This window comes from Parasteatoda tepidariorum, chromosome 2 (assembly GCF_043381705.1).
Source record: "Parasteatoda tepidariorum isolate YZ-2023 chromosome 2, CAS_Ptep_4.0, whole genome shotgun sequence".
Lineage (NCBI taxonomy): Eukaryota > Metazoa > Arthropoda > Arachnida > Araneae > Theridiidae > Parasteatoda > Parasteatoda tepidariorum.
Window position 1 is genome coordinate 57556675 of NC_092205.1, and position 24368 is coordinate 57581042.

The 24368-nt window shown below is 26.2% G+C and overlaps 1 protein-coding gene across 3 annotated transcripts; it reads left to right on the top strand.

Moving 5' to 3' along the window:
* The first annotated feature begins 440 nt into the window (after positions 1-440).
* On the top strand, positions 441-22409 carry LOC107443153 (E3 ubiquitin-protein ligase ari-2). 3 transcript variants are annotated; one of them, XM_016056924.4, is made up of 15 exons: positions 441-821; positions 2568-2674; positions 3630-3847; positions 5378-5521; positions 8543-8693; positions 10131-10252; positions 12185-12294; positions 12407-12524; positions 14545-14595; positions 15910-15955; positions 17297-17424; positions 20475-20618; positions 21001-21069; positions 21195-21278; positions 22198-22409. In XM_016056924.4, exons 3-15 carry the CDS (start codon positions 3632-3634, stop codon positions 22267-22269), a joined length of 1455 nt encoding a protein of 484 aa, XP_015912410.1. In that variant the 5' UTR covers positions 441-821; positions 2568-2674; positions 3630-3631; the 3' UTR covers positions 22270-22409. The 3 variants fall into 3 exon arrangements, with proteins under 3 accessions (XP_015912410.1, XP_015912412.1, XP_015912411.1); XM_016056926.4 differs by having other exon boundaries at positions 446-784; XM_016056925.4 differs by having other exon boundaries at positions 458-861.
* The last annotated feature ends 1959 nt before the right edge of the window (positions 22410-24368 follow it).

A 24368-nucleotide genomic window follows, 5' to 3' on the forward strand; every position in this document is an offset into this window, starting at 1 on the left:
CTTTTCAACAAATTAACAACCCATTTTAAAACTTTAAATAACTTCTATGTCATAAGTTCAAATGTCATTGTAATTTTTTTGATACTCTTTAACAATTTCTACTTACAGATTATTAGCATGTGGACAAACAAAACTGTTCCACTGTTTACAACTAAAAAATCTGCTGAAAGGAAAGCTGAACCGCAAACCTGGCAACGCCGCACTCTTTTGGTTTTGTTATCAAAAAGCGAAAAATACGATTTTTTCTACAGCATTTCATCATGCAGAAGTTCCATTTCTTAATTTTTGCAAGTGATAAAGATTTTTCTTTGCTTATAAATCTCATGAAATAATTTCCCATTATTTCATCATTGTTATTATTTTCTATAAACAAAAACCAAAATTTACAAGATAATAGAAAGCTAAAAGCAAAACTTTACTTGATGACGAATTCGTTGCCTGCACTACGCCTAAAATCCAATCAAATTTGGTCTAAAAGCTATCTGAAGTGAAGAGATTCAATTATTTATTTTATTGTGAAATTTTGCGGAAATCTATATATATTGATTAAAATTTAGTTTAACTATTAAAAATTTTAATTGTAGATGAATCAGGACAATTTCAAAATTTTAGAAAACAATTTAAAGTTTTAACTTGACTTGTTAACATAACTTGTTACGTGAAAAAATCCAGTTGCATAATTATCTATGTAATTTGCATGACAATTTTCTAGAAAAACTTTCGAGAAAACTTAATTTTATGAATTCATCTCCTGTAAAAATTTGTCTGTGCTGAAATAAATCAAGCAAGTGATGTCTATTTCATGTTGAGTTTAACTACGTGTAATGTATATTCATATGTTTTTATGAAGTATTCTGATTGGTATGATTGAAAAAACTTATATCAGTTCCTCTTAATGTTATTTTTTTTCGTGCACACCTAGTATGTTTAGATGTTGATACAATGAACGCGTTAAAAGTTTTACTTATATTTTCTCTATAATTTTGTTTATTTGTGACAGGTTACATGGAGAGCTCTTTATGTAATGCTCTACTGATTTTTGTTACTTATTATATTACTCTAGATTTTTTTTATAGCATGGAGTTTTGGATTTACAGTCAGTGTTCTTTTTTTCTTAACATTATTATTCTTTTCTTAAATTTTTTATTTAAATAAATCATTTGCTAAAATGAGACAGCTTTTAAAAGTATAAGAATAATGGAAGGCTAATTAATATATTATGTTATAAAATAATCTAAATATATTATTTGTTTTACTGTTAAAATCATACTTATAGGTGAAACTAAATTTGTATTTTTTAAAGAATTTTGCAGGTAGTTGCTTAATGAGCTCTACATTTATCTTCAATTCTAAAAGAGTAATATTATTGAACATGTTCAGTAACTTAACGATTCATTTTATGCGGCTCTCAATCTAGTGGGTGGAACTACTAATGCGCTACTGGTAACAAAACTACCGTAGTCACTACTCTTTTTTTAGTTTGTTGTGTATGTAATGTATGTCTTTTTGAAGGAAATAGTGCAGTGAGTAGTATTACACAAAAAAAAATTATGTATAGTTTGTAAAGATTCTTAGCAGCTATTTTTCACATTAATTTAGTAAAGAAAAAAGGTTCAAATGTAAGTCATTTTTGATTGGTGCTGTTACATATTTTATCAAGCATCAGTGGAACCTATTTTCTCAATAACTCTCGATGTACATTACTTTTTAGAGGGAATTAAAGAATTTAAACTAAAGAAATTCCTAAATTAAAAATATGTTGTATTAAGTTACCTATTTGAACATGCTCAATAATGTATTAAGTTTTAATTGAAGAACAATTTTAAAATAAGTACTTTGCACCATTGATTTCTAGCCAGCCTATATTTCACAAATTAAGATTTGAGAGCCATTAATAAATCTAACTAAATGTAAATTTAATTAGAATTTTTCATTATAGCAGACTTGTATAAAATCTGTAATGTAGTTTACATAGTCCAAGTTTTATTATTGTTCCTATTTTTACATGATCTGGGTTAATGTACAGCATTTTGGTAATGCAAATAGGATTGTTTATAGTGTGTATAATTATTAGAAATCCTAAAAAGTCTCTATTCTTTTTGTTTCAGACAAATAGAAACAGTTTTCTTTGATCTTCATAAATTTAAATTCAACTAAGTTAAAAAAAAAAAAAAAGCTAAGAATAAAAACATCCACCATTTTGCAGATAGAAGAAAATTTGTTTACGTGACATAGAAGAATTATGCGCTTCCAATGCCCATAAATCTTACAGGACTTTTATGGAATCAAATTAAGTGCATATAAAAAAATCAAGAAACTTCCATTTAACCAAAAAAAATTTAAAGTTAAGGTAGTTTTATATCTGTAAAATTTTATCAAAAGGGGTATTGCTTGCTGGGTTAAATTATTTTTTTACTTTAAACCAGTTGTGTTCATAAATCTGAATTATTGCACTTAATTTTTTTTATATATATTATAAGAAACTATATGTTTAGATCATATCACCTTAAATATTTAGTGCTGTTAGCAATTTTGTCATTTCTCATTTGAACTTATTGTATTTTCAGGTGAGCTTTCTTTTCCAAATTCTTACTGAATCCTCTTGGTAAAATCTTTAAATACATGCTTATGGTGCTGTTGTCTACATCTTTTATTTTTTTATAGAGCTTAAAGGGTGAGAATATTTACTATTTTTTATCTTTGTGTATTAACTTTGAAATTATGCCAGTCATTTTTTACCCTATTGTACGTATGTATATAATGTCATTAATTCTAATTTGATATTTTAAGTTTTAATTTTCTTACCAATTAATATTCCTTTATTTTCTGTTACTATTCTTTATCTTCCATTGAATAATGTGGGTTGTTGCAATTAGGAATGATACCAAATCAAATAAATAACAAACAAATCTTAGTCAAGCAACTAATTGTTAATTTGTTTACAGATCCTGGGCATTAATTCCTTGTCGATATGATAGTAGTGTCATTATCTATATTTCTGATATGTTTGTGCAATTTATAGCTTGTTTCAGTGATAAAATTATAACATCCGTTTTAGTGGCTTTAAGAAGAACATGCTGCTTTTGCATTTTCGTTGAAATATATTTATACTATATCAGTTTTGTAATTGTAAACTTGATCATTTTTCGAATTACATTGGGGCTATATTACTTGGAAATGATCTAAAAACAGTAAAGCTATTTTATGTTTATAAATTAACACTATTCTAAATGGGCAGGTTAAAAGCTATGATTATTGGTTAAGATTTTTTTTTTTTTAAACTATCTGCTGCACCGCCTTGCAATATAAAAATCAATGCAAGCAAACAAAAAAGACAAAATTAAAATTTTTGTGCATTTGACATTTTTGTATGATTAGCCATTTATTGCAAAAATTAACTTTGTTTTATGAGTTTTTCGAAATTGTAATTTAGCATTTATAGCATTAACAATAAAAAGAAAGTAGTTTTCAAGCCACTTTTCTTGAAAAGTATCGTGAAGCACTTAGGTTGTTTTTTCTGTTGTACTACAGTGTAGTCTTATAACATCTTGGAGTGTTCATTTAACAAGTTTCTAATTTTTTTATTTATTATTAATTTCTCATTAATTTATGCCCATATATTTTTTTAGCAATGTCTACTGCTAACTCAGATATTGAACTTGATGATGAAAGTGATGATGGTGGATATGGATATTATGATTACTACAACAATTCTGAAGACACTGAAATGGAACCAACCGATCCTTTTAAGAACGATCCTGAACATTTTGAATTTAAGTGTCTTTATAAGGAAGATGTAGAAAGACTCTTTAATGAATGTGTCGAAAATCTTTGTGCCAATTTACCAGTAATCTCTTTTTAGCATTTTCAATAACTTTATTTGCAGAATTTTAACTATTCATTTTGCAATTAAGTACCAATATATGTAGTCATGCAATTTTATGGTTAAGAAAACGATTCTCACTCTTCAGTTAGTATTCAGGTTATTCTGGCTTTAAATTAGGAGAAGGATTTTTTTTTTTTTTAACTTAAAACCTTCTTCTTTTTTTTTTAAATACCTGAATGATTATTCTTTAAATTTGGAACAAAGTTCTGGAAAATATTGGTAATTTAAAAAGAAATTATACTTTAAGCTGCATTCTATTTCAACCAAAAGGTTTCATGTTATAGTTATTGGAAGTCAATACTAATTTTATAAATTGCAAAAGTTGATTTAAATCATTTATGAATTGAAATTATTAAAGATCGTAAGTTTAGGAGCATTTTTTCTTTCACATTTATTTTTTAAAGTAGTTATAAAATCTAGTACAAGGTATGTGAAACATATACAAATATAAATCACAGGGCTTTTATTTTTCTTAGTGAATCATATTAAGTGATGAATCAATCAAATCATATCAAATGTGAATCATACTAAAATAAAAATAAGTAATCAAATATCAAAAAATATATATACCTTTTTGGAACTTGCTCTCGTTTACAGTACAGAAGAGAAATTTTTTTTATCCTGGTATAGTAAGTACAATGTAGTTTAAAGCGTGATTTATAGTGGAAGTGTTTTCTCAGCTGGATGCTTGTCCATGGCTTGATAAAATGTGATGTAGTATTATTGATGTGCAGCAGTATACTAAATTATGTATGTTTGACAAGTGTGTGTTTCTTTCCTAGTGGGTGTAAAATAATTTGCATATCTTTTTTTTTTTCCAATTTCGTATGAATTTTATTTATGAGTGTATTTCAGGTCACTTAACTTATAGTGAGACCTCATATTTTCCATTCTTTAACCCTCACCTCTTTATAAGATGTGTTCAAACAATTCAGTATATTTAAGAATTCGCTTTGCGAATAAAGGCCTCAAATTTTAACTTTTACTTAATTATTTTTGCTCTTAGTAATTTAGAAGTTTGCTGCACAAACTTTAAATTAGATGCAGATGCATAATGTTTATTTCTATAACCATATTTAGAAAGAAGGAAAATTTCACTTGAGATTGCAACAAAATTCTTGATTTCTCATAAGCAGGTACTTTATATGTTATTTAACTATCATATGAAGAGATTATGCTTCATCATAATTAGGAAATTTTTGTTTTGCTTTTAGCAATTTTAATTTTAATTTATCTAATTTTAAAATTTTTTTCTTTATGATTGAATGATGTTAAAAGATGTATGATCTTAAATAATTATCTTTTAACTTATAACTTAATAATTGAAAAAAATAATTTTATGAAATTAATAGCTCTAAATTGATTATCTTAAAAATTTTTGATAGCTAATTGTTACTCATTAATAGCCATTGTTATTTTGTTGCATATTGTTTGTAGTTAATAAATTTCAAATAAATGTGCAATTTTTACATAAAAATGCTATTTTTTCAGGTAAAACCATCATTAGCAAAATTACTTTTACACACTCATAATTGGACCACTGGAGATTTAATTACAAGTTATCGAAGTGATGCCTCAAAACTTTTAGTTGATTCTAGAATTAAACCATCCAAACCCCCAGAAACTGAATTTCAGGTATTGTTAAAAATAAATGTTGTACATTTTTTTCTTTGTTCAGTGCTTTTGTATGATTAAATTTTCAAATGTATTATTTTTATAAAAATATTACAAGTGTATACTGCTTAATGTATATTGTAATATTTTTAAAAATATTCATCCTTATTATCAGATTTACATTACTTTTTTTAGATCAATTTTTAAAAGTAATTTTTATATTTTTTTCTATTGATGCGAATATATTTCAAGTTTTATAGTCAGAGGTGATTGTGCTCCGGAAAATATCTTGATTTCCAGATTTTTCCCTAGCTGCTCTCCGGAAAGCTTAGGTCCAGAAGTTCTAAGAAATCATTGATCACATTTATGTTTAAAAATTCTTGAATATTTTATTTAAAAATATTAGAACTAGGCCATGGCACAGAATAGATCAAGATGGCAAAAACTTATTGGGACGTCCTTGGCCTGTCATAGGCTGTAGTGCCCACGAAGAAGAACTAGAATTTATACTTGGCATCTTTCATTTGTAAATATTTTTTCTGGTGGAATACTAAATGTGATGATAGATAAAAAATAAACTTATGCATAATTATGCTGTATATAATTTATTTAGAATTCAATGTTTTGAAAATATCAATGATTTAAATTTATAAAGACATTATGCGTCTTTAATGATTTTACTCAAGAAATTTTCCTAATTTTTGAGTTGGACTCACAATCACCCCTGTATAGTGCTGTTGAAAACAAAATTTAGAAAACTTTTCTCAGTTGTTTTTAAATTTTTCAGATACTTTAAATAGTTCAAATGCCTTTAGAGCTCTTACACATGATTAACATTTTTATTAGAGAGCATAATTAATGGCCTAATAAATATATTTGGCTGCTATTTGCTTAAATTTATTGATTTAAAATGATTTGCAGTTAAAAAATTTAGTTTTATAAACTAAGTTTGTTCAAAAACAAGGAGGAAATATCTGTAGGGTAACACAAAATTTTTAAAACTTTTGTTTACCTAATAAAAGCAAACCTTCTAAAAACATCAGGATGAAATTTTAATCTAAATTTTCTTTAAATTTAGAAAAAAATCTGGGTGTTCAAAATTTTGTGCAGTAAAAAGGCTTAAGTGTCTGTGAAAAGTTACTATTTATGGTATAAATTATTACAAAGTTTTACTTGAAAGTATTTTAAAATAAGCATGTAAGATAATTCAGACAGTGGCATAATATCCATATATAAAAAATCTATACTTTTTTTTGTTACTAGGTTTTCCAAATTATGCATTTTTAACATTAGATAATTCAATATTTATTTTATTTAATTATTTTTGAAAAATTCAATGTATTTTTTTAAAAGATTTAAGCCTTTTATAACTAAAATTTCAACCAGTCTTGAATTATTGTCCAGACTAAACTAAAATTCCAAAGAATTGTATCTACTAGACTTCAACTAAAATTTAAACAAGTCAACCATGAAGTCTTATTTTTTCTCTCTTTCTCAGCACTTCTATTCAGACACTATATTGTGCAATTGTTTAAGTCTCGGGGGAGAAAAATTTAGTATTACTAAGAAGGAGAAAAAAATGCTCAAAATTTCCTTATTCTAATGCGCAGAACAATCTGACAGATTGATATAATTTTTTTTTCTCTGCTCCACACAGTCATACTTTTCCTGTGATTATGTCATTACATTTGAATTTCAGGCATGCTGATATCTGGGATGAGTTTTTCCACTTTTCTTAATTTAATAAATAAATAACTATGCCTTTTTATAGAAAGTTTTTTTTTTTACTAGTTTATGAGAAATATTTGTTTTTACGCCATTTCATACTTATGCAAACACAATTTAAAATTTCATTCACTTGGTTTAAAATAACACTTCGCAATTTGTATTTATGTAATTTTAAAATCAGACATTGAGATTCGTATTGCTGCGATTTAAATATCATGCAATGTGGTTCATATTCATACAGTTTAAATAAATAAATAAAATCTTGCATTGATATTTTTATTTAAATGTTGATAATATTCTGTGGCTAATTGCTTCCTACGTACACTTTTTTCTTGCTTTTTTAGGTACTTTTTTTATTTTTTACCAAACTTATCTATTGTCATATAAATCAATATTGCTTTGTAGAAATAAAAAACATTTTTTAAGAAATTCAGACAAATTTTGCAAAAATGAAGTGGCCACGAAAGGGTTGAAACTAGTAACAAAAATTATTCAATTGCTTGTATAAAAAAAAATTTGAATGAAATTTTGTGTTTGCGAAAATTTTCCATTTTATCTAAGTCTGCTTACAAGAAGTTTATTTAATTTATTTTTTGTTATGATTATTGAATTATTAAAAATAATATTTTCATCATTAATTTTGTAGCTTAGGAAATTTTTTGAACTAAGATTAGGACTACTTTAAATACTGTATTATCATGATATTATATACACCATGACTTTAAATTAGTATATGTCAGCCTTAAATAAATTCAATTTTAAACAATGTCATTACCTTGGTACTCTGAAGATATTGTCAAGACAAATTTTTGATTAAATCATTCAAATATTTTATTGTATTGTGTTATAAGAGATATTATAAATATTTTGAGGGGTTTTTTTTAATGGAAGGCATAATTATGAGAAAAATTATAATTATTATAAAAACTACCCTCTTAAACTCCAAAAATAAGTTATTTGTAGTTCTAATTAGATCATAAATTCTCCGCTGATAATTTTTTTCATCATTGCAGGTATACGGTAATAGTATTTACATAAAAAAAGCAAGAAATCGAATAATATAATTTACTTTAAAAGAGGTCAATTTTGCTATTCTCTGAATATCTGAGAAGGGCCCTCTGATAAGTATATTTCTTAAAGCAATTAAATGATAACATTTATGTTTCTTTTTAAGGAGATATTTAAAAAAATTTCATTATCTTGCTATTGTCATATTCTCTGTGTTAAATAATTTTATTTATTGTTATAATTTTTTCCTCATTCATTGTTTTGTTTGAGATTTTGTTATTTATGCTTTTTATAATATTTTCTTAGGTTGTACGTAGCTCAAAATCTCTTTCATGTTCTATATGTCTTTTAAATTACTCGGGAGAATTTTTTCGTGCATTAGCTTGTGGTCACTACTTTTGCAAAGACTGTTGGTTCACTCATTTTGAAATACAGATTACTCAAGGCATAACTACTGGTAAGTTAAAAACTTAAAGAATTTTACTTATTATTAGGTTCTGACAAAAGATGTAAAAATTTAATAGGCTAGAAATAACTGTCAGGAGCCAACTTCTAGAATTATTCTTACACTTTCACATTTGAGGCAAAATAAACTAGCTTCTCATATTTGGTGATTACCTTTATCAATAATTAAACTACCTGTTTGACTAGATTACTTTTATTTTCAACCCTATAAATTACACTGTAAATGAAATAGCAATTGATTGTGATAGTTTTGAGAAATGAAGAATTAAATTGTTTTAACACAAATCAGTATGATTGTAAGAAATTAATGTTTTTGCATTTAATTTTCTGTTAAAATTTTTACAATACTTTAAAGAGACGGTAACCAATAAGCAATTCCACTATTTATGAATATCATGTTTGTAAATTCGAAATGCATATAATTCAGTTTAGAGAAGTCAAGCAAATATACTCTGCAAATTTTCAAAGTAACAACTCTTAGGGCCATTTACTCTTACTCCAATTTTAAGAGGCTTTTAGATATTTAAAACTTTTCGAAAAATTAAAAACTATTTGTTGTGGATGTAACATATTTTGTAAAGTCTGTAATTACTTGTTTTTAAGTTTTAAAAAAAATTCCAAACCTGAGAAAGTTGCTGAAAATCAGATGACACAAAGAGTTACTTTATCAAAAATTATTAAAACTGTTTTTAATTTTTTTTAACTGAATTAAATACATTTAAAGTTTGCTAACATAACATTCGTAAAAATGACATTGGCCTCTTTCAGTGTAAGTTTACTGCTTCCATTCTACCTTTCTTTCTTTTACTAAATAGGATGATATTGATGCACATACAACTAAAATGAAGATACAAATTAGTATTATGTAGAATCGCCATTGACAATTAAACTGATGCAGTAGTTCACTCAAGGAAGCCGATGTGAACTTGTTTACCTAAAAATTCAGTTCCTAATATTAAAAGTGTACTATCTTGTTAATTTAAAAGATTCCGTTTTTAAATGTTAACTTTTTAAAATATGTAAAAACAATTAATAATTTAGATAATTAAAGCTTTTGGATTTCATGTTAAAATTGCCCTCAATCCCTAATTTATTTATTTATTATTAAAAAAATTATGATACCACACATTTGCTTATTCATAACTAAAAAGTTGGTACTTTGCAATGTAAATATGACTTTTATTCTGGTCTTGAACTTGACTATCCCTCATTTGTGGATATTTACTCAAATCATCTCATTGATTTGTTCACTATTTTAAGTCTAAGCTATTGGACGTGGTTTTTTATTTCAAATTGTTTTTATCACTTTATTTGATTTTAATTTAGAAATATTTTAACAAACTTTCATCATTGTTAAAAATAAAATTTTAATGTGTGTAATCTTTTTTTAAATGTGTACTGATAGACTTTTATTATTTCTTTTCTTTAGCAATGGAATGTATGGGTCAGGGATGTACTCTTCTTGTTCCAGAAGACTTTGTACTTAGCATATTAAATAAGTCTTCCCTAAGAGAAAAATATCAACAATTTTCCTTTTCAGATTATGTAAAAGTAAGTTAGAATTATTACTTTTTTTTAATAAAGATTTTCTGAAATCATATTGATAATTAGAAAAAAAATTTAATACCTTGTGGTGGTTGGTTGTGTCCAGGAGATAAATAGACGAAGTTTACATTTTAATTAGTATTTATTTTAATATTTAATTATAACGAACACAAGGGAAAACATGAAAGTTAGAGCAGTGCGTCTACAATGGCGGTTAGGCTTTTTCTTCGCGCGGAATGACAGAGACAGTTACTGATCGTAATTGTCGCGNAATTAATATACAGTATGCATTCCGACAGAAATTAAGAAACAAAAATTGAAAAGCCACAGTACCGTTTTTGTGAAACTTCCGATATCTAAAGCGAAAATAGTTATTCCATTTGAAACATAATCTCCTTAATATATGAACGTCCGGCTGTCACCACTGTGGTGGTTGGTTGTGTCCAGGAGATGAATAGACGAAGTTTACATTTTAATTAGTATTTATTTTAATATTTAATTATAACGAACACAAGGGAAAACATGAAAGTTACAGCAGTGCGTCTACAATGGCGGTTAGGCTTTTTCTTCGCGCGGAATGACAGAGACAGTTACTGATCGTAACTGTCGCGGTTACGATTAAGTTAAGTTCAGTCGCCGCAACCTGAACTGGAAATATCTTAATTAAGTACAATTATAAAAATATTTTTTAGTATCTCATGTTATTTCCAGATCCTAAAAGTTTCTTAAAACTTTGCATTACATCTGAAATGTTAAGATTTTTTTTTTCAAACGTTTTATTCATTAAAACTTCAAATTAAGAAATTCATTCACCTAATTAAGGTGAGCTGATCCTTTCTGAAATACATAGTTATTTTTCTTCTGTACACTGTTCTGGTGGGAAAAAATTATTAATATTATTATAAATAAGCATTTTCAGGTAAGATTTATTAAAGAATTTTTCTAGTTGACTGCATGATGTTAATGTTAACATACAAAATATTGCTGAAAAAGTTAAAAGACTTTACTGGGTTAATGTCTTATCAAATAGATACAATTATCAGTTATTAAAAGCTTTTACTATGAATATTAGAATCAAATCATTTGACATATTACAACTTAGTGTAAAATTTCTATGCTGATACAGTAACTGGTGAATTGATTGTAGAATGAGTCTGATGTTATTTATTATTGAAATCTTATGATTCGAAATCAAAGTTATTTGTTTTTTATAAAATAGAATCTGTAAGTAGAATTGTATTTTTTTTTATCTTGTTGTGAAACTCAAAACTCTTTGCTCGCTTTTAAAATTAATAAAAATTATTTTTCTAATGTAACTCCGATGTGTAACTTTATGTTACTATAATGTAAAAATGCCTTTCATTACTTTTACCTGCTTTTTAAGAGTTTGATTTAAAAAGAAAGTTATGTATTGCTTTTAGTGTTATTTTATTTTTTAGTGTAATATAGTATTCAATTTTAAAGATACCTTTTAATAAATGTCTAATCTAATAGGTATAAAAACTTTTATTTTGGAATGTATCTGTAACAATCCAATAATCCTTCATTCTTCCAACCAGTTATCATTTATGCACACAAATATTACACTTTTTCTACACTAGTAGTGCAATGAAGAATTTCTTGTAATGCCTTACATAAAATTTATTATATTATAACTTAATTAAGTCAGCAGTATATAGGGTGTAATACTTATGAGGGTTTAGACAAGAGAATTATATTTAGTTGAGAAAAAAAAATCTAAAAGGAAAGGGGGGAAATTAATGAAGAAAAAAATATCCTTTGACAGTTATATTTTTAAAAAAAACTAAGAATTAACTTTAACAGAAGAATTTGGATTAAAGATATTTAGATAATTAGTTTTATACAGTATATTCTGATTCTGTGTATATTTTTAGCTTTTTTTTTTCTTTGTATAATATATGCATTAATTCTTTCTAGAGCCATCCTTCACTACGGTTTTGCCCTGGTACAAATTGCAATGTTATTGTTTTTGCTAAAGATTACCAATCAAAGCGTGTCACATGTAAACAATGTAAAACAACATTTTGGTAAGTCTATTTAATGCTCCAGTTAACTAAGTATTTTCAGTCATTTAGCAAATCTTCTTTGTTTGGATAAGTTGAATTTTGGTTACTGATCCACCATTGTTTGTTTGTTTAGTTTTAAATGTGGCTCAGAGTATCATGCACCTACAGATTGTGAAACTATCAAGAAATGGTTAACAAAGTGTGCTGATGATTCTGAAACAGCAAATTACATTTCTGCTCACACAAAAGATGTATGTATTGATCTCATAATATTTTATTTTAAATAATACCTGTAATCAAGTTTTATGTATTCAAGTTTAGTTAATGGGAAATCTTATTTTCACTAAATTGTTTATTATAATTTTGTAATGTATTAAAAAATTTAGTTTAAGCTAATTTTAAACAGATGTTTATTTATTTTAATTCAATAATGGAAGATGAGTCAAATGTAATACTGTTAAATATTCTATGAAGACCACCTCTAAACAATGGCAACCTCCAAAGAGTAACCATGTATTTGTAAAACTGAATGTCTTCTATGGGATTTACAATAGAAGAAACCCCTGTACAGCGAATTTGGAGCAACAACCACCAATTACTAGCATAACTTTTATTTCAGGCTGTGTTTTAGTCAACTTTTTTGCATCTCTAGCTTGCTATACTTCTAACATTCACAATAGGAGGCGATTCATGGTGCATTATTGATCAGCTTTTATTTTATGCTATTGGGAGAAATTACATGCACTTGCACAAAGACTAATATTTCTTATCTGATTTAATTTTTTTTTAATACTTTGGACACCAATCTTGATTTCTTGAGGGAGAACTTCAGTAAGGAAATATAAGTGATAATTGCAAGCAAAAATTCTTATTCCTAAAAGCTATTGAGAATAGTAAAAATGTAATTAGTGCATGTAATTAACTACATTGTATGCAAATTGATGATATTAATAAAATCGTCACCATCCTTGAATCGCTATTTTATTGTATAAATCCAGTTGAATGTTTAATTTTTGTACTATAAATTCGATGAAAACTCCCAATAATGGCTCACGTAGACACAGTCCAGTCCCGTTTTTAAAAAAAAAAATCATTGTCCAGAGGTTTCATTGTAATTCTATTATTATTATTTTTTAAAAAATTTGAAAATTGCGTCGAATTTTTCTCATTGAAAAACAAATTTCATTTTTGCGACATTTTGTTTTTGATCGAAATACTTGGGTAGCTAGGTATCAAACAAATATCCTTGTGATAAAATAGTCACCACGTTTTTTAAATTATAAAAAAAGAGTAGTTGCAACTATATTTAATTATTTTAAACCTGTCAGTAACGACCTTTAGAAAACTATCTTTTCAGAAATTATTATTAGAAAGATTAATAATTATACAAATGTGAAAATTAATTTGTGTGGAATGGAATTCTAAAAAAAATATTCCCAACATCAAATAATAATAAGGTAATGCCTTTTTTAAAAAATAAAAAGCTTCGTATGATTCTCAACTTACTGTTGTGTACCTTATATTTATTACATTTTGCTTAAGTTTAAAAAATTCAATAATTGAAGCTAATTTGTTTCTAATGTAAAAAAGTATGTTTCATGAAACTCTTAGTTATTCATAAATTATGTTGCCCTCTTTTCATGAAAGTTCACACAAAAAAAGAAAAATATTAATACCTTCTCGCCATAAAATTTACAATACTGGCTTCAGTGAACCCCTACAGATAATTAGCTCTCTTTAAGTATATAAGAATTCCATGACCCTGCAGCATCTCAATATTATTTTCTTTTTTTTTATTTTGTTTTCTTGCCCAATTTAGTTTGTAACACAGTTAATTTCTAGTAATTTGAATTTCGAACAATGTAGGGCAACAATGTTGTTTACACTTAGTACAGTTAAGTCAATTCTGTTTTTCTAGATTCAAAATAATCAACCAGTCACTTCTTCCCTCAGTCTTGAAATTAAAAAGAAAAACCCTAACTTATACTTTACATTCAACTTTTCTCTTGTTGTTCAAAATATTTATTTAATTTTAAAATAGTGAAAATAAATAGAATATAATTCAATCTTTTCTTGTATTCCAACCTTATATTTTTCGTAAATAAAATATGCCTATTTTGAATTAGAAATTATGTACCAATTTTAAATATTTATTATTAATGTATTTTAAAATTCTATAATACATATGTTTAAATGCTATGCATACTAATTCACTTTTATGCCTTATTAATAAAATTATGAACATTTATATATAACTTTTTTTTTCTACAGTGCCCAAAATGTAGTATATGTATAGAGAAGAATGGAGGATGCAATCATATGGTAAGATTTTCAAATTAAAATTAATTTTATTAATTTATCAAAATTTCTATAAATTTCATTTAAAAGATTTTTATCACTTAGCTCTTTCATTATCTCTTACTCAGAAAATGAGGTTTTTCGTGATTTCATTGGTATTTTTACTTTTTCATATAATGAAAATCATGCATAAGCTTTCAATATAAACACTAGTTATACTTATCTCTTGCTTTGTTCCTTTGTTCAAATCTTTAGATATTTTCAGCTTTTGAAGTGTTTATTTCCATCCACTTTGTGTATTTAAAAGTTAAATAAATGAAGCAGTATGTATTTGACAGATATTAATCAACGATGTTTTGATTATGATGCTTAGAAAAATGGAAATGCTTAAGATTCCTTAAATTCATCTTATTATTATTATTTTATTTATTTATTTTTTTGTAAAATTTCTCTTTGAAGTGTAAATATAACTTGGCAAATAATATTATTGTGTATGTTTATTGTATATAATTCTAATTTTTCATCTCCTATAAGTTTAAATTATTTATATCTTAACCATATCAAGATCAGGAATGCGCTGAATTTTTGGTATTTATTTAATATACAGCCAAGCAAATAATTACCCCTTTTTTCATTCATTTATAAGATAGTTAATTTATAAATAAATATTGAATTCATGAAATAAATGTAACTATTTGCTATCATTATATTTTGCATTAAAAATTAAAGTAATAATATTTTAAACAAATATATTTTATTTATTAGAAATAGATTTTAGAAACAATTATTGAACAAGTAGGAAGAATGCGTAAGCAATTTGTTTTCAATTAAATGTCATGTATATATATATATAACGACACAAAAAAGACAAAAAGGATTTTTAAAAAAAAAGAGACTAATGAGGAAAACCAAGAAAAATATATATTTGTATATATTTCTAAAATAAATTAAAAGTTGAATTTTTTCTCTTAAATTATCCAACACATTAAATGATGACACAACAAATTATGAACTATTTATTTATATTTGTATTCTTTTAATGTTTGCTAATTTTTAATATTTGCTCAGTATTTTTTTTCCTTCAATTTGATTGAATTAGTTATGCTAAACTCTTTTGTAAAATGGTCATCCTCCATTATTTCATTATTAAATAAGGTGTGGAAATATAGTTAAATAAATAATAGAAATTTTTGTTGCTTATGTTTGCAATAAATTGTTAAATCAATCTGAGCAATTAGTTTTACCAATTTGTAAAAATTTTTTCTTCTTTCATTTAGAAATAAAATTGGTCATAAAAGTACATAGAAAATAATATCTATTTATTTATTTTTTTCATAGCAATGTTATAGTTGTAAAGCTGACTTCTGCTGGATGTGTTTAGGAGGTATGTAATATTTGAAATGATGCATCGAATTTTACTTCAAATCTCATTTATAAAAATAGTCTATTTCACACATACAACATTAATTCATACATAGCTATAGCAAGAAAAAATTAATTATCTGCTGAGTGTGTTTAGGAGGTATATAGACAGTATTTAAAATAATTTATTAAATTTTACTTAAATTCTCATTTATAACTATAATCTATGTCTTTACCACATTAGTTTTTACATATATATTTATGTGATGATGAATCACTAAGTATACACATTATAGCCTTTTACTTATCTTCTTATTTATTTGTCTTAAATTAACATTTTTATTTTTTAATTGTATTTGTCATTTTTAGTATTAGTCAGGACAAAACAAATATTTTCTTTTTCAATTAAGTATTTTTGTTAGGAATCATTACAATTATGAATAAACAATTTATAATTATTATTGGGTATAATGATTTTGCATGAAACATAATCATTATAAATAGTGATCATGGCTTATACAAAAATAGGTAAAGTGATTTATTTTTGCATAAAAAATTCATTTGATCTTAATTGTTACAAGTAAAAAGGAAATTAAGTGACTTAAAGTCAGCAGAGGTAATAATTTTCATATTCCATGTACCAAAATAAAGAAATATTTGTACTACAAAGAGTTTAATATATGGAGACAATAAACAATAAAACTAATAAATTTATTTGCATAATCAAATAAAATTTATTTAGATGTGTTTTTAATGTAGAAAATAGAACATTTTCAATAAACTACATCATTCTTTATTATTTTTTCCTTTTTTCTACTTAGGTTAAATGTTAATGTTTTTTTAGAGTTATTTTTGGTATATGATTAGAGAATCTTCGAAATTAACATCTGAAAGTATCATATACAGATCCATTTTGTTTTTTATTAATGTTATATTTTATTGCAACTTAAATGTTGTAAGGGAAGATAATTTGTTTAGAAAAAAAAATTTTGGTTTTAACTGTCACTAAAATAGCACAATAAAAAATAATTAAAATGGCATAAGCGAAAAACTTTTTCTATTAAGTATTCAGGGATAAATACAAACAATTATGTCAATTTTTATTGTAAGGCTACTGACTAGGCATTTCATCAAGTGCATTTTCAGCATACAATGCAAGGTAGGTGTGACAGCAACTAGAGATTTTTTTTTCTATAATTTGTCTACAGACACTTCATATTCATTTATGTAGACCAGTGTTCTCATTGAAAAAGTCAAAATGTATCCTTCAATATTTTTTATATATACATTTTGAAGTTGTTGCTGTTGATTAACACATGTATCAAGTTCAAATTTTTATTTTTTGTGTGCTTTAAATTTGCAGATTGGAATGCTCATGGTAGTGAATATTATGAATGCAGTAGGTATAAAGAAAATCCAAACATAGCTAACGAATCTGCTCATGCTCAAGCTAGAGAAGCTCTAAAGAAATATCTTTTCTATTTTGAAAGAGTGAGTTATTTGATTTCAAAAATTTCAGAATTATATTATTATTTAAAAAATTAAACTTAGTTGGTTAATCTATGTTTTATAAAAATAAAAAAAACATTTACCAAAAACTATTTAATTCCTGACAATATTGTCTTTATAGTGGTGTAATGAAATACATCAAGTCTCTTCTATAAAGAATTCTGATGTCTCTGTTTTAAAGAAGTGGCCAAATTTATAAAAATTTTGGTCTGGTCATATTTATGCTGCATTTAGTTTTTCTTAAATTAAATTTTGAGTTAAACAATGAGTGAAATATTAACTTAATAATGTTTTTGTTTTTTTTTTTATATCAAATATATTAAAAGAATAAAAAGATTTTATTTTTGATGACAAATAATAAGGTATATATCGAACTTTTAAAGACCTGTTTCTCTGATAATTAATGTACGCAAACAAATAGTAAAAAAAATTGAGAGAGAAAAAAAGCATTTCTTTTTAGTTTAAATTCTGATTTATTACATTTTGACAAATAAAAATTATTTTTGCTTAATCAGTTTTTAGCCGTTTGAGTAAATAATCCTCTTAAATGCAAAGTGTATATTCAGTTTTCAATTTACAAATTTTTATATGGATTACAACACAAAGCTTTACTTTATTATAAATTTAAAAATGTGCACTGATTATTTTCAGAATAATATGAATTATTTATTAAACAATTTAAATAAAATTTTCAACAAATCGTTCTAAATTGTTTAACTGTATCAATGTATAACTGTATCATTAACAGTTTCAATGTATGTTGCATTTCACTCATTAGAAAATCAAATGTTCATACATATTATCTTTGTATTAACTGTGTTTCAAACTACTGCAATAAAATAGCATATTCTGAATATGTAAAAAATACCAAAATAATAAAAATTTAGATATTTCATATTAGCATGATTTCCTGAATAAAAGCCGCCATTTATTAAAAATACTGATAAAAGCGAAATTTTATTTAAGACTCCTCTTTAAAAATAGTAAAGATCATTGGGAAAAAAAATGAATAAAAATTTTAAAAACTACTGAAAAAGTAAGTTGAAAAGATTTATTTCAGTCAGTATTTTATCAAGTTCTTCCTTTTTATTATTAAATGGCGTTTTAAGCTATCTAAAATCTTCAACTAAAAAATATTCTGCTAAAACTTATTCAGATTTCAAAAGGCAGTTTATAAGTAGTGTAAAATTTAGTTGCTGCTACGCTAAATTTTATACTACTACTTTTCTGTAAAAAGTTAAAAAATGCATCAAAATTTTAAAGAATAATAAAATAAGATATTTTTAAGACTGTAAATAAATTTATTTATTTGTTTTTCTCTTTATTTTCAAATAAATATGATATCACAGGGTTCCCGCGGCCTTGAAAAAACCTTGAAAAGTACTTGAATTTCATTTTGATTTTCAAGGGCCCCTAGAAGTACTTGAAAATGATATTAAATCCTTGAAAAATTCAAAATGACCTTGAAAAGTATCGAAAACTCAGGAAAACAGCCCTATTTCGAGCATTTCTGTGTTTAACTTTTTGACGCACGTAAGTGTGAGAGAATGACTTTCCCGCCTTTCAGATGATGACGTACTGTTTGATTTTAGGATTTTATGTATGTTTGGCTGATTTTAGGAATTTTAAATATTGGGAACTGCGCCAGATTCTGACAAAATCTCAATTCTTATTCAGGCAATTTTAATATTGATCTTCGTATTAAACTGATTTAAAAGCTATGTGTTGCGATTTGTTTTCGCGTGATTCAAAAATTGTACTTGCAATTCCCATTAAAGCAATTTAAAAATCTAATATCTCAATTTGTACTTAAGCGTTTTTAAACCCCAATATCGCGATTAGTTTTTCCGCAAGTTTAAAATCCAATGTCGCTATTCGTATTCACGCATTTTGCAATATCAAACATCGATGTTGTAATATCAAACTTCGATTTTCGTATTTATACTCTATTTGAAAACTACTCGTTACAATTCGTGTTCATGTGACCATGTCAAGTGCGTATGATCGATGCTACTGAAAAAAAATTAATTCAAGTATCAGTGGTTAATTAAAACAGTCAAAGTGACCAAAATTGTTAGTAAGAATCTATCAGAAGATATTGAGGTGAAAGTTGGCAACTGATTCAATTTAAAATGGTTGACCCGTAATAAATTTAAAATGATAATTAAGCCGCAACATCCAATAATTGATTAATTTTCTTTAATGGAAAAGTGGTCAAAATTTCAAAATTATATTTAAGAACAATTTAAATTTCACTGTCTAAATGCTTCTGCCACTTTAAATATTAAATAAAAATCTCCCGGCAGAGTTGTTTTTAAATATCTAATTGATATCACAGTATTATATAGAACATCCCCCCCGTCCTGCCCGAATTTTTGCTTATTCAGAGGTTGTATACCTAGCTTAAAATAGGCCTTGTGCAAAATTCAAATCTGACGTTTTTATGAATCATGAATTTTATTCTTGACTTGATACCAATCACCCTTGCTTTTTTTATACTTAGATCACTTTCCGAAATCAAGAGAGCAATGGAAGTCTTATTTTTCAGTACTGCTATTATCGTCTAACACTTATCGTCAACTAACTATTATCGTCAAAACATTTCAGTTTAAAATGTAAAGTTTTAGTCTATCTTTTAATAAAATTTAAGTCCTTGAGAATTTTATAATAAGTCTTTAAAAGTACTTGAATTTTATTTCTAAAGTAGAGCATGAACCCTGTATCATTATAAATATAATATTTTTATAGATTTTTAGTTCATGTATTAACTTTCAATTAATGATATAATAATGAATATAAATTATTAAGTTTCTTATTGTAATGTAAAATTTTAATAATGAACCAAATATGAAGTTTCTACTTTATAGTTAAGCTTGTTTCTAATGGCAAGAAATAAGAATCTTGTTTTTTGTAATATACTAGATATTGTTTTAATTTGTAACCAAACTAAATTATTTGTATTATCAAGAATTTTTTAATATTTTATTGCGATTGCATAATATAATTAAATTTTTTGCTGCTTTTTTTTACAGTGGGAAAATCATGCTAGAAGTCTACGACTTGAAGAACATACTTTACAAAAAATTAAAGATAGAATAAATGACAAAGTAATGGCCAATGAAGGAACATGGATTGACTGGCAATATTTAAGAAATGCTGCTTCATTGTTAGCTAAAGTAAATTATTTCATTAACTACAGCTTTCACTTTGTATTTTGTGAATTCCTGAAAAAATTTTATTAAATGCTGGAGATTTTATGTTAAACTTATGTGTATGAAAAATATCTTGTTTTTAATTTCTTAAAACTTTCTTTTTTTATATGTTTATGTCATAGGCTAATTTTAAAAATCCGGCTTTTGTCAAATGTCGCCATCATTTGTTGGGCTTATAGCAGTGTGCATTGTAGGTGTATTGCAAAGTACTGGCAGTTTGCAAGGAGCAAGATTTTCCAATTAGCCTATAACATATATATGAATTCTTTTAAGTGCTTTCTAACATAATGTCTGGACTTAATTAGTTAATGATTTTTTATTCATTGAAATTTTTTTTATTTTTTAGTGTCGCTATACACTGCAGTATACTTACCCATATGCATATTACATGGAAGTTGGTCCCAGAAAAGAATTGGTATGATATTTCTCCCTTTAGATCTTTATTCTTAAGTTTATCTTGACTCCATGCTTTTTTTTTACTCATTGATTTAGTAAAAATATGGTTAATTATGGTATAAATTTCTTTTTTGTATTCTGTAGTTTGAATATCAACAAGCCCAATTAGAAGCAGAAATTGAAAACTTGTCTTGGAAAGTAGAAAGGGCTGAAACAACGGACAGAGGTGTAAGTAACTTTGAATAAGAGATTTTAAAATTAATCAAAATGTTAATCTTGACTAAGAATAATAAACTTTATTATTAAGGAAGAATTACCAAAGCCAAATCTTTACTAATATGTACTTACAAAAATCTACAAATTAAGAGAAATTATAGATTGTTTATATATTGTGTGTTGTTGAGAAATAAGAGATTGCATTAAGATAAAACTATAATTGTCTAAAAAAGTCATTTTTCTCAGAAATTTTTCAGATTACATAGTAAATAAAAATATAAATGATTCTTTTAACAATTATTCTTCATGTTTTAAATTAAATTTAAATTGTTATAAAATAAATTTGTGAAACAAAATGCTATATGGATTGCTATTGGATTTTATTTTTGAGATATTTGAAAATAGGAGGTATCCAATCTGAAAAATTTTTCCAAACTGCTTTATTTAGCATCTTTAATAGCATTAAAGTTATTTTTAAGCTGCATGTAGGATTTTTCTTAATTATTATAATTTTATTCTATTAACAAAATAGCAGTATACACAATTTCATGAAGGGGATTGAAAAAAGTTTAAATTAGTTTTATTTAAAGAATTCATTTTGAGTTGTACTTATTTAAAAAAGCAAAAATAATATTATTGAACAATTATGATTAATTTCTTCTGCAAGGCCATAATTTGCAATGAATATTGAAATCTAAATCCAGGGCAGTTGATTATTTTAAAGGTAATAATAACATAAGAAGATACTGTGGTATCCTTTGTAGCACTACATATGGTATTTATGTTTTGCTATGTATAACTATGGTTAGAACATACTGCGACGCTTTTTGTTATAGAAAGATATGTAGATTATATTTCAAGTTTCTTATTTTTTTAATTGTTGTCCGAGGAAGTCTAAATAATTAAATTTTATTGGAAATTCTTTCTTTAGGATTTAGAAAACCAAATGGATGTTGCTGAAAAACGACGAACGACTCTACTAAAAGATTTCTTGGCTGTTTGACAATTCGTTTTCTGCAATTGAGGACTAAAGTAATTTGTAATATTTCACTCCATGACCACTCAGGCTAAAGGAATGAATTTTTCTCCTGTAAATAACAAGATTGAAATTAGCAATTCAAATAAATTGAATATTCTTTTTAAGTTTGTTTCTTATTGCTTCATCGTATACATGATTTGTATTTCATACATATAGAGTGTAAAAATATAACTGAACTTGGACACATATAATACACTATGATGTCAATGCATTAAAATTTCACCACCAAACTTTTAAATTAATATGACTTCTTTTAAGATATTTACAAACTTATATTTTATGTTTCACAAAAAACTTTTTCTATAGATTGCTACATGTCTAATGATAATTTATCTCATTCCTTGCTCAATGAATTCTTAGAAATGCTAATGTAATATATGTAACCCAAACTATTGTCTTCAAGAGGAAACAGAAGAACCCTAATGGATTAAAGTCTGGTGAATAAGGTGACCATTATTTTGCTATAAAGAAATCAGAAAAATGTTGAGTACTTTCAGTTCGGCATCCTGGAGCAGAATTCTGTTAGAAGCATAGCCATCTTAGTTTGTGATATGTTAGTTAGTTTACCTGTTGATTAACTTGAACAAATTGCATTTTCTCATTAGCACATATCCCATCCCAAGCCAGCCATTATTACTAAGGATTGTTAATACCTTTCAATGATATAAGGATGTCTATGGACATCTTTGCAGACCATATTCTATCATTATTACTATTGTGAACTTATCCCTGATAATATTGGCAATAATTTTAAATTAATAATAAATTGAAAACTTGGGCAATATTTTTTTTTTTGTAAGCTTACTTTAATTTTACGTAATAATATTTTTTTTTATTTGTGTTGATGTTCTTAATTATATTTAAGAAGCATCAAGCAGCAGAATTTTTTAAGATCTTACGTTCTTTGAGACTCTTAATTCGGTCCTGCAATTCCCAGAATGGAACTTCTTGCAGCTATAATTGGAACCCGATTGACGAATTCCATCATTGAAGCTTTACATTGGGGAGAATATCAGGAGACATTATTCGAGTGATACAGAGAGCCGATATCTGGTCGTTATTTGTACGCAAGCGAGTAAAGGAGATCAGAAAACTAAGATGATCCCACATCGTGGAGACATGTGTCTAGGGAAAAGAATCCGTCAGATTCGTTATTACGAGGTTTTGATGCAAAACTACTATCCTTAAGGTGGGGAGAAGGTTCTCAATGGATGAAATATCCACCTGAGTTTAAGCATCTTACAAACGCACGCGACAAAGTCGAAATCCTCCAGCACATTTACAAATAGTGAAATCCCCAAAGATAATGTAATTGGTACTGCAAAAAGTTTTCCAGGTATAGAAGCATTGCTAGACTTATAGCTTGGATTCTCTGCTTTAAACACAATTGTGTGAGACCAAGAAAAAAAATCAATGGATAATTGGTTGTCTCAGAAATCCAAGCTTCATCACAAGAAAAATTAATTCGCATGATACAAAACGAAGTGTTTTTCATCTGAGAATGATAATCGGCTGAAAACTCTGCAAAAGGACATCCCGCGATTAAGAACCAAAATCATTAATAGGAAAGAGGATGAATTTTTTTATAAAGCCTGCTATACTTCCTTCAAATCATAAAATAAAGTCTTGACGAATTGCATTACCTGTAAGAGATTAACTTGAATCAAGAATCTAGATACGTTTGCCCCTTCACTTCCAGAAAACCAAGTAAAAGATGCAGCTGTTTTTCAGATTACAGGAATTGATATGGCTGCCCCACATTTTTTCAGAGCAAATAAGAAGAGCTGGGTGATAATATTTACTTGCGCAGTATTTCGAGCGGTTCATCTTGAGCTTGTCACTACTGTTCAATAGAAGCATTCCTGATGGCGTTTCGAAGATTTATATCACATAGAGGAAAATCCTCAACTGTCTATTGGTCCCGCAGTAGACTGATCGTTAAGACACGGTTCCCAGCAGATCACCGAAGTCAAGCATCACTGACTACGGTCAGTGTGTGACAATTAACTAACTTNCTTAATATATTTTTATATGTTTGCCTTAAAAGTTCATTGTTTAAACTT